Source organism: Cherax quadricarinatus, unplaced genomic scaffold (assembly GCF_038502225.1).
Source record: "Cherax quadricarinatus isolate ZL_2023a unplaced genomic scaffold, ASM3850222v1 Contig9, whole genome shotgun sequence".
Classification (NCBI taxonomy): Eukaryota; Metazoa; Arthropoda; class Malacostraca; order Decapoda; family Parastacidae; genus Cherax; species Cherax quadricarinatus.
The window spans coordinates 279,783-292,500 of record NW_027195035.1 but is presented as its reverse complement, the minus strand read 5'-3'; the positions used below and the strand labels follow the sequence as shown (position 1 = coordinate 292,500).

Here is a 12,718-nt window from a genome sequence, read left to right as displayed (position 1 = left end):
TGATAACACTGTTCTATGATAACACTGTACTATGATAACACTGTACTATGATAACACTGTACTATGATAACACTGTACTATGATAACACTGTACTATGATAACACTGTACTATGATAACACTGTACTATGATAACACTGTACTATGATAACACTGTACTATGATAACACTGTACTATGATAACACTGTACTATGATAACACTGCAGTATGATAACACTGTACTATGATAACACTGTACAATGATAACACTGTACTATGATAACACTGTACTATGATAACACTGTACTATGATAACACTGTACTATGATAACACTGTACTATGATAACACTGTACTATGATAACACTGTACTATGATAACACTGCAGTATGATAACACTGCAGTATGATAACACTGCAGTATGATAACACTGCAGTATGATAACACTGCAGTATGATAACACTGTACTATGATAACACTGTACTATGATAACACTGTACTATGATAACACTGCAGTATGATAACACTGCAGTTTGATAACACTGCAGTATGATAACACTGTACTATGATAACACTGCAGTATGATAACACTGCAGTATGATAACACTGTACTATAATAACACTGCAGTATGATAACACTGTACTATGATAACACTGTACTATGATAACACTGTACTATGATAACACTGCAGTATGATAACACTGCAGTATGATAACTATGATAACACTGTACTCCAGGTGATAACACTGCAGTATGATAACACTGTACTATGATAACACTGTACTATGATAACACTGTACTGTGATAACAATGTACTATGATAACACTGTACTATGATAACACTGTACTATGATAACACTGTACTATGATAACACTGCAGTATGATAACACTGTACTATGATAACACTGTACTATGATAACACTGCAGTATGATAACACTGTACTATGATAACACTGTACTATGATAACACTGCAGTATGATAACACTGTACTATGATAACACTGTACTATGATAACACTGCAGTATGATAACACTGTACTATGATAACACTGCTGTATGATAACACTGCAGTATGATAACACTGTACTATGATAACACTGTACTATGATAACACTGTACTATGATAACACTGCAGTATGATAACACTGTACTATGATAACACTGCAGTATGATAACACTGCAGTATGATAACACTGTACTATGATAACACTGTACTATGATAACACTGTACTATGATAACACTGTACTATGATAACACTGTACTATGATAACACTGTACTATGATAACACTGTACTATGATAACACTGTACTATGATAACACTGTACTATGATAACACTGCACTATAACACTGCAGTATAACACTGCAGTATAACACTGCAGTATAACACTGCAGTATAACACTGCACTATAACACTGCACTATAACACTGCAGTATAACACTGCACTATAACACTGCACTATAACACTGCAGTATAACACTGCACTATTACACTGCAGTATAACACTGCACTACAACACTGCAGTATAACACTGCACTATAACACTGCACTATAACACTGCAGTATAACACTGCACTATAACACTGCAGTATAACACTGCACTATAACACTGCAGTATAACACTGCACTATAACACTGCACTATAACACTGCAGTATAACACTGCAGTATAACACTGCACTATAACACTGCATATAACACTGCAGTATAACACTGCAGTATAACACTGCACTATAACACTGCACTATAACACTGCATAACACTGCACTATAACACTGCACTATATAACACTGCACTATAACACTGCACTATGATAACACTGCACTATAACACTGCACTATGATAACACTGCACTATAACACTGCACTATAACACTGCACTATAACACTGCACTATGATAACACTGCACTATAACACTGCACTATAACCCTGCACTATGATAACACTGCACTATGATAACACTGCACTATAACACTGCACTATAACACTGCACTATAACACTGCACTATAACACTGCACTATAACACTGCACTATGATAACACTGCACTATAACACTGCACTATAACACTGCACTATAACACTGCACTATAACACTGCACTATAACACTGCAGTATAACACTGCACTATAACACTGCACTATAACACTGCACTATGATAACACTGCACTATAACACTGCACTATAACACTGCACTATAACACTGCACTATAACACTGCACTATGATAACACTGCACTATAACACTGCACTATGAGAACACTGCAGTATAACACTGCAGTGTAACACTGCACTATATAACACTGCACTATAACACTGCAGTATAACACTGCACTATGATAACACTGCAGTATAACACTGCACTATAACACTGCACTATAACACTGACTATACACTGCACTATAACACTGCAGTATAACACTGCACTATGATAACACTGCAGTATAACACTGCACTATAACACTGCACTATAAACTGCACTGCACTATAACACTGTATAACACTGCACTATAACACTGCACTATAACACTGCATAACACTGCACTATAACACTTCACTATAACACTTCACTATAACACTGCACTATAACACTGCAGTATAACACTGCACTATAACACTGCACTATAACACTGCAGTATAACACTGCACTATAACACTGCAGTATAACACTGCAGTATAACACTGCACTATAACACTGCACTATAACACTGCACTATAACACTGCACTATAACACTGCAGTATAACACTGCACTATAACACTGCACTATAACACTGCACTATAACACTGCAGTATAACACTGCACTATAACACTGCACTATAACACTGCAGTATAACACTGCACTATAACACTGCAGTATAACACTGCAGTATAACACTGCACTATAACACTGCACTATGATAACACTGCACTATAACACTGCAGTATAACACTGCACTATGATAACACTGCAGTATAACACTGCAGTATAACACTGCAGTATAACACTGCAGTATAACACTGCAGTATAACACAACACTATGATAACACTGCAGTATAACACAACACTATGATAACACTGCAGTATAACACAACACTATGATAACACTGCAGTATAACACTGCACTATGATAACACTGCAGTATAACACTGCACTATGATAACACTGCAGTATAACACTGCACTATAACACTGCACTATAACACTGCACTATAACACTGCACTATGATAACACTGCACTATAACACTGCACTATAACACTGCACTATGATAACACTGCACTATAACACTGCACTATGATAACACTGCACTATAACACTGCACTATGATAACACTGCAGTATAACACTGCACTATGATAACACTGCAGTATAACACTGCACTATGATAACACTGCAGTATAACACTGCAGTATAACACTGCACTATGATAACACTGCACTATAACACTGCACTATGATAACCCTGCACTATAACACTGCACTATGATAACACTGCACTATAACACTGCACTATGATAACACTGCACTATGATAACACTGCACTATGATAACACTGCAGTATAACACTGCACTATGATAACACTGCACTATAACACTGCACTATGATAACACTGCACTATAACACTGCACTATGATAACACTGCACTATAACACTGCACTATAACACTGCACTATGATAACACTGCACTATAACACTGCACTATGATAACACTGCACTATAACACTGCACTATGATAACACTGCACTATGATAACACTGCACTATAACACTGCACTATGATAACACTGCACTATAACACTGCACTATGATAACACTGCACTATAACACTGCACTATGATAACACTGCACTATGATAACACTGCACTAACACTGCACTATAACACTGCACTATATAACACTGCAGTATAACACTGCACTATAACACTGCACTATAACACTGCACTATAACACTGCACTATGATAACACTGCACTATAACACTGCACTATGATAACACTGCACTATAACACTGCACTATGATAACACTGCAGTATAACACTGCACTATGATAACACTGCAGTATAACACTGCACTATGATAACACTGCACTATGATAACACTGCACTATAACACTGCACTATGATAACACTGCACTATGCACTATAACACTGCACTATAACACTGCACTATGATAACACTGCACTATAACCCTGCACTATGATAACACAGCACTATGATAACACTGCACTATAACACTGCACTATAACACTGCACTATAACACTGCACTATAACACTGCACTATAACACTGCACTATGATAACACTGCACTATGATAACACTGCACTATAACACTGCACTATAACACTGCACTATAACACTGCACTATAACACTGCACTATAACACTGCACTATGATAACCCTGCACTATAACACTGCACTATAACACTGCACTATAACACTGCACTATAACACTGCACTATAACACTGCACTATAACACTGCACTATAACACTGCAGTATAACACTGCACTATAACACTGCACTATAACACTGCACTATAACACTGCACTATGATAACACTGCACTATAACACTGCACTATAACACTGCACTATAACACTGCGCTATAACACTGCACTATGATAACCCTGCACTATAACACTGCACTATAACACTGCACTATAACACTGCACTATAACACTGCACTATAACACTGCACTATAACACTGCACTATAACACTGCACTATAACACTGCACTATGATAACACTGCACTATGATAACACTGCACTATAACACTGCACTATGATAACACTGCACTATGATAACACTGCACTATAACACTGCACTATGATAACACTGCACTATAACACTGCACTATGATAACACTGCACTATAACACTGCACTATGATAACACTGCACTATAACACTGCAGTATAACACTGCACTATGATAACACTGCACTATAACACTGCACTATAACACTGCACTATGATAACACTGCACTATAACACTGCACTATGATAACACTGCACTATGATAACACTGCACTATAACACTGCACTATGATAACACTGCACTATAACACTGCACTATGATAACACTGCAGTATAACACTGCACTATGATAACACTGCACTATAACACTGCACTATAACACTGCACTATAACACTGCACTATGATAACACTGCACTATAACACTGCACTATGATAACACTGCACTATAACACTGCACTATGATAACACTGCACTATAACACTGCACTATAACACTGCAGTATAACACTGCACTATAACACTGCACTATGATAACACTGCACTATAACACTGCACTATGATAACACTGCAGTATAACACTGCACTATGATAACACTGCACTATAACACTGCAGTATAACACTGCACTATAACACTGCACTATGATAACACTGCACTATAACACTGCACTATAACACTGCAGTATAACACTGCACTATAACACTGCACTATGATAACACTGCACTATAACACTGCACTATGATAACACTGCAGTATAACACTGCACTATGATAACACTGCACTATAACACTGCAGTATAACACTGCACTATAACACTGCACTATGATAACACTGCACTATAACACTGCACTATGATAACACTGCACTATAACACTGCACTATGATAACACTGCACTATAACACTGCACTATGATAACACTGCACTATAACACTGCACTATGATAACACTGCACTATAACACTGCACTATGATAACACTGCAGTATAACACTGCACTATGATAACACTGCACTATGATAACACTGCACTATGATAACACTGCAGTATAACACTGCACTATGATAACACTGCAGTATAACACTGCACTATGATAACACTGCACTATAACACTGCACTATGATAACACTGCAGTATAACACTGCACTATAACACTGCACTATGATAACACTGCACTATGATAACACTGCACTATGATAACACTGCAGTATAACACTGCACTATGATAACACTGCAGTATAACACTGCACTATGATAACACTGCAGTATAACACTGCACTATGATAACACTGCAGTATAACACTGCACTATGATAACACTGCAGTATAACACTGCACTATGATAACACTGCAGTATAACACTGCACTATGATAACACTGCACTATGATAACACTGCAGTATAACACTGCACTATGATAACACTGCACTATAACACTGCACTATGATAACACTGCAGTATAACACTGCACTATGATAACACTGCAGTATAACACTGCACTATAACACTGCACTTTGATAACACTGCACTATAACACTGCACTATGATAACACTGCACTATAACACTGCACTATGATAACACTGCAGTATAACACTGCACTATGATAACACTGCACTATAACACTGCACTATAACACTGCACTATGATAACACTGCAGTATAACATTGCACTATGATAACACTGCACTATAACACTGCAGTATAACACTGCACTATAACACTGCACTATAACACTGCACTATGATAACACTGCAGTATAACACTGCACTATAACACTGCAATATGATAACACTGCAGTATAACACTGCACTATAACACTGCACTATGATAACACTGCAGTATAACATTGCACTATGATAACACTGCACCATGATAACACTGCAGTATAACACTGCAGTGTATCACTGCACTATGATAACACTGCAGTATAACACTGCACTATGATAACACTGCAGTATAACACTGCACTATGATAACACTGCAGTATAACACTGCACTATGATAACACTGCAGTATAACACTGCACTATGATAACACTGCAGTATAACATTGCACTATGATAACACTGCAGTATAACACTGCAGTATAACACTGCACTATAACACTGCACTATAACACTGCACTATGATAACACTGCAGTATAACACTGCACTATAACACTGCACTATGATAACACTGCAGTATAACATTGCACTATGATAACACTGCACCATGATAACACTGCAGTATAACACTGCAGTATAACACTGCACTATGATAACACTGCAGTATAACACTGCACTATGATAACACTGCAGTATAACACTGCACTATAACACTGCAGTATAACACTGCACTAAGATAACACCTCACTATGATAACACTGCAGTATAACACTGCACTAAGATAACACCTCACTATGATAACACTGCAGTATAACACTGCAGTATAACACTGCACTAAGATAACACCTCACTAAGATAACACTGGTAGTGTCAGAGACGTTGTTTGTCGTCTGTTATGACACTGTACCTTACGTTGATGTCTGGTGTCAAAACAGTTGATTTTGCGACTGTGATGTTATGATAAACAGTCAACAGTCACCTCTGTCCTGTTAGGCTGTCATATACACTGCTTATCTTAACCTATCTTACCTTATCTAAGATTATCCTAACTTACTCCAGTCAGGCTGCTATCATTACCACACCTACTTACATATATATATATATATATATATATATATATATATATATATATATATATATATATATATATATATATATATATATATATATATATCTTAATCTAAGTTATCTAAGGTTAAGGTGATTTGTGAGAGAAGTCAGGTCAGGTTAGGTTGGGTTGAGTTGGGTTGGGTTGGGTTGGGTTGGGTTAGGTTGGGTTAGGTAAGGTTAGGCAAGGTTAGGTTAGGTTAGGTTAGGTTAGGTTAGGTTAGGTTAGGTTAGGTTAGTTGAGGTTAGGCTAGGTAAGGTTAGGTTAGGTGAGGTTAGGTTAGGTTAGGTTAGGTTAGGTTAGGTTAGGTAAGGTTATGTTAGGTGAGGTTAGGTTAGGTAAGGTTAGGTTAGGTCAGGTCAGGTTATGTTAGGTGAGGTTAGGTTAGGTTAGGTAAGGTTATGTTAGGTGAGGTTAGGTTAGGTTAGGTTAGGTAAGGTTAGGTTAGGTTACGTTAGGTGAGGTTAGGTTAGGTTAGGTTAGGTTAGGTCAGGTCAGGTTACGTTAGGTGAGGTTAGGTTAGGTTAGGTCACGTTAGGTGAGGTTAGGTTAGGTTAGGTCAGGTTAGGTAAGGTTAGGTCAGGTTAGGTCAGGTCAGGTTAAATGAGGTTAGGTTAGGTTAGGTAAGGTTAGGTTAGGTTAGATTAGGTGAGGTTAGGTTAGGTTAGGTCAGGTTAGGTTACGTTACGGTAGGTTAGGTTTGGTTAGGTCAGGTTAGGTTAGGTTAGGTGAGGTTAGGCTTGGTGAGGTTAGGTTAGGTGACGTCACGTCAGGTTAGATTACGTTAGGACAGGTGAGGTCAGGTAAGGTTATATTAGGTGAGGTAGGTTAGAAGGTTAGATACGGTTAGGTTAGGTAAGGTTAGGTTAGGTTACGTTAGGTGAGGTTAGGTTAGGTTAGGTTAGGTCACGTCAGGTGAGGTTAGGTTAGGTCAGGTTAGGTAAGGTTAGGTCAAGTTAGGTCAGGTCAGGTTAAATGAGGTTAGGTTAGGTTAGGTAAGGTTAGGTTAGGTTAGATTAGGTGAGGTTAGGTTAGGTTAGGTCAGGTTAGGTTACGTTACGTTAGGTTAGGTTTGGTTAGGTCAGGTTAGGTGAGGTTAGGTCAGGTTAGGTTAGGTGAGCTTAGGTTACGTCATGTTAGGTTAGCTTAGGTTAGGTTAGGTTAGGTTAGGTTAGGTTAGGTTAGGTTAGGTTAGATTAGATAGGTTAGGTTAGGTGAGGTTAGGTTAGGCGAGGTTAGGTTAGGTCAGATTAGGTTAGGTTAGGTCAGGTTAGGTGAGGTTAGGTCAGGTTAGGTGAGGTTAGGTCAGGTTAGGATAGGTGAGGTTAGGCTAAGCCAGGTTAGATTAGGTTAGATTAGGTGAGGTTAGGTAAGGTTAGGTCAGGTTAGGTTAGGTTAGGTTAGGTTAGGTTACGTTAGGTTAGGTTAGGTCAGGTTAGGTCAGGTTAGGTCAGGTTAGGTTAGGTTAGGTTAGGTCAGGTTAGGTCAGGTTAAGTTAGGTTAGGTTACGTTAGGTTAGGTTAGGTTAGGTCAGGTCAGGTTAGGTCAGGTCAGATTAGGTAAGGTCAGGTCACCTTGTGCCAGCGTTGGTCAGCCAGACGATACGGGAAAGTCTCCATATGAACGAGGCCATTATGGATGTAGTGTAGCCGAATCTCGTCCTTACGACCTGATGACTGAAGCTCCAGGAAGCACTGGCCACCCCTGGAGAAGGCCAGGATGGCCCCTGCGTTCCGGTCCTCCTGCTGTAGTGTGGCCATTAGGGTGAATTCTCTGGCGCCACTCAGTAAGGCTGAGGCTTCTGATAGGGTGGCATCGCCCATCCTGATTTCCCTGGATTCACCTGATGGACAATTACGTTATGGTTATTGTAATACTATTGTTATAATTGTGGGGGGTGGTAAATCCGTAGGGGTTCACGAGAAGGTTCAGTTCTACACGGATGAGGGACTGATTATGACACACAGTGATGGTATACCACCACTGGTATACCAGTGGTGGTATACCAGTGGGAGACCATCCCTAACCAGCAATAAACCATTTCCGAGAAACCAACATTGTATTAAACCAAACTAAACCTCTTCTGCAAGGTTTATCTGAGAGATATACCGTGTAATACACCGTCTCAGACTAGGCCACGGGGGGCGCTGACCCCAAAACCCTCTCCAGGTATACCCCAGGTATACTCCAGGTATACTACAGGTATACTCCAGGTATACTACAGGTATACTCCAGGTATACTACAGGTATACTCCAGGTATACTACAGGTATACTCCAGGTATACTACAGGTATACTCCAGGTATACTACAGGTATACTCCAGGTATACTACAGGTATACTCCAGATATACTCCAGGTATACTCCAGGTATACTCCAGGTATACTACAGGTATACTACAGGTATACTCCAGATATACTCCAGGTATACTCCAGATATACTACAGATATACTCCAGGTATACTCCAGGTATAATCCAGGTATACTCCAGGTATACTACAGGTATACTCCAGGTATACTCCAGGTATACTCCAGGGTACAATACACCCCAAACTTCACTACTTACACTATACCAGCCCCTAACCTGCCTTACAACACTGACACACAACACTGACACACTTGCAACACTCACACACTTGCAACACTGACACACTTGCAACACTCACACACTTGCAACACTGACACACTTGCAACACTGACACACTTGCAACACTCACACACTTGCAACACTCACACACTTGCAACACTCACACACTTGCAACACTGACACACTTGCAACACTGACACACTTGCAACACTCACACACTTGCAACACTCACACACTTGCAACACTCACACACTTGCAACACTGACACACTTGCAACACTGACACACTTGCAACACTCACACACTTGCAACACTCACACACTTGCAACACTCACACACTTGCAACACTGACACACTTGCAACACTCACACACTTGCAACACTCACACACTTGCAACACTGACACACTTGCAACACTCACACACTTGCAACACTCACACACTTGCAACACTCACACACTTGCAACACTCACACACTTGCAACACTGACACACTTGCAACACTCACACACTTGCAACACTCACACACTTGCAACACTCACACACTTGCAACACTGACACACTTGCAACACTCACACACTTGCAACACTCACACACTTGCAACACTCACACACTTGCAACACTCACACACTTGCAACACTCACACACTTGCAACACTGACACACTTGCAACACTGACACACTTGCAACACTCACACACTTGCAACACTCACACACTTGCAACACTCACACACTTGCAACACTGACACACTTGCAACACTGACACACTTGCAACACTCACACACTTGCAACACTCACACACTTGCAACACTCACACACTTGCAACACTCACACACTTGCAACACTGACACACTTGCAACACTGACACACTTGCAACACTCACACACTTGCAACACTCACACACTTGCAACACTCACACACTTGCAACACTGACACACTTGCAACACTGACACACTTGCAACACTCACACACTTGCAACACTCACACACTTGCAACACTCACACACTTGCAACACTGACACACTTGCAACACTCACACACTTGCAACACTCACACACTTGCAACACTGACACACTTGCAACACTCACACACTTGCAACACTCACACACTTGCAACACTCACACACTTGCAACACTGACACACTTGCAACACTCACACACTTGCAACACTCACACACTTGCAACACTCACACACTTGCAACACTGACACACTTGCAACACTCACACACTTGCAACACTCACACACTTGCAACACTCACACACTTGCAACACTCACACACTTGCAACACTGACACACTTGCAACACTGACACACTTGCAACACTGACACACTTGCAACACTCACACACTTGCAACACTCACACACTTGCAACACTCACACACTTGCAACACTCACACACTTGCAACACTCACACACTTGCAACACTCACACACTTGCAACACTCACACACTTGCAACACTCACACACTTGCAACACTCACACACTTGCAACACTGACACACTTGCAACACTGACACACTTGCAACACTCACACACTTGCAACACTCACACACTTGCAACACTCACACACTTGCAACACTCACACACTTGCAACACTCACACACTTGCAACACTCACACATTTGCAACACTCACACACTTGCAACACTCACGCACTTGCAACACTCACACACTTGCAACACTGACACACTTGCAACACACACACACTTGTAACACACACACTTGCAACACCCACACACTTGCAACACTCACACACTTGCAACACACACACACTTGTAACACACACACTTGCAACACTCACACACTTGCAACACTCACACACTTGCAACACACACACACTTGTAACACACACACTTGCAACACCCACACACTTGCAACACTGACACACTTGCAACACTGACACACTTGCACCACTGACACACTTGCAACACTGACACACTTGCAACACTGACACACTTGCAACACTGATACACTTGCAACACTCACACGCTTGCAACACTGACACACTTGCAACACTAACACACTTGCAACACTGACACACTTGCAACACTAACACACTTGCAACACTGACACACTTGCAACACTGACACACTTGCAACACTAACACACTTGCAACACTGACACACTTGCAACACTAACACACTTGCAACACTGACACACTTGCAACACTGACACACTTGCAACACTGACGCACTTGCAGCACTGAAACACTTGCAACACACACACACTTGCAACACTGACACACTTGCAACACTGACACACTTGCAACACTGAAACACTTGCAACACTCACACACTTGCAACACACACACTTGCAACACTCACACACTTGCAACACACACACACTTGCAACACACACACACTTGCAACACACACACTTGCAACACTCACACACTTGCAACACACACACTTGCAACACACACACTTGCAACACACACACTTGCAACACACACACTTGCAACACACACACTTGCAACACACACACTTGCAACACTGACACACTTGCAACACTCACACACTTGCAACACTGACGCACTTGCAACATTGACACACTTGCGACACTGACATACTTGCAACACTGACACACTTGCAACACACACTTGCAATACTGACACACCTGGAACACACACACTTGCAACACTCACACACTTGCAACACTGACGCACTTGCAACATTGACACACTTGCGACACTGACATACTTGCAACACTGACACACTTGCAACACAC

General features: G+C 40.6%; 1 protein-coding gene across 1 annotated transcript in view; it reads right to left on the bottom strand.

Annotated features, from left to right (window-relative positions):
- The window catches only part of LOC128701029 (protein kinase C-binding protein NELL2a), a 112,354-nt gene that overhangs the window by 75,239 nt on the left and 24,397 nt on the right, over positions 1 to 12,718 (bottom strand). The window contains exon 2 of the mRNA XM_070079735.1: positions 8,991 to 9,259. Coding sequence (XP_069935836.1) covers positions 8,991 to 9,259 — 269 coding nt within the window. The remainder of the gene's footprint in view (positions 1 to 8,990; positions 9,260 to 12,718) is intronic.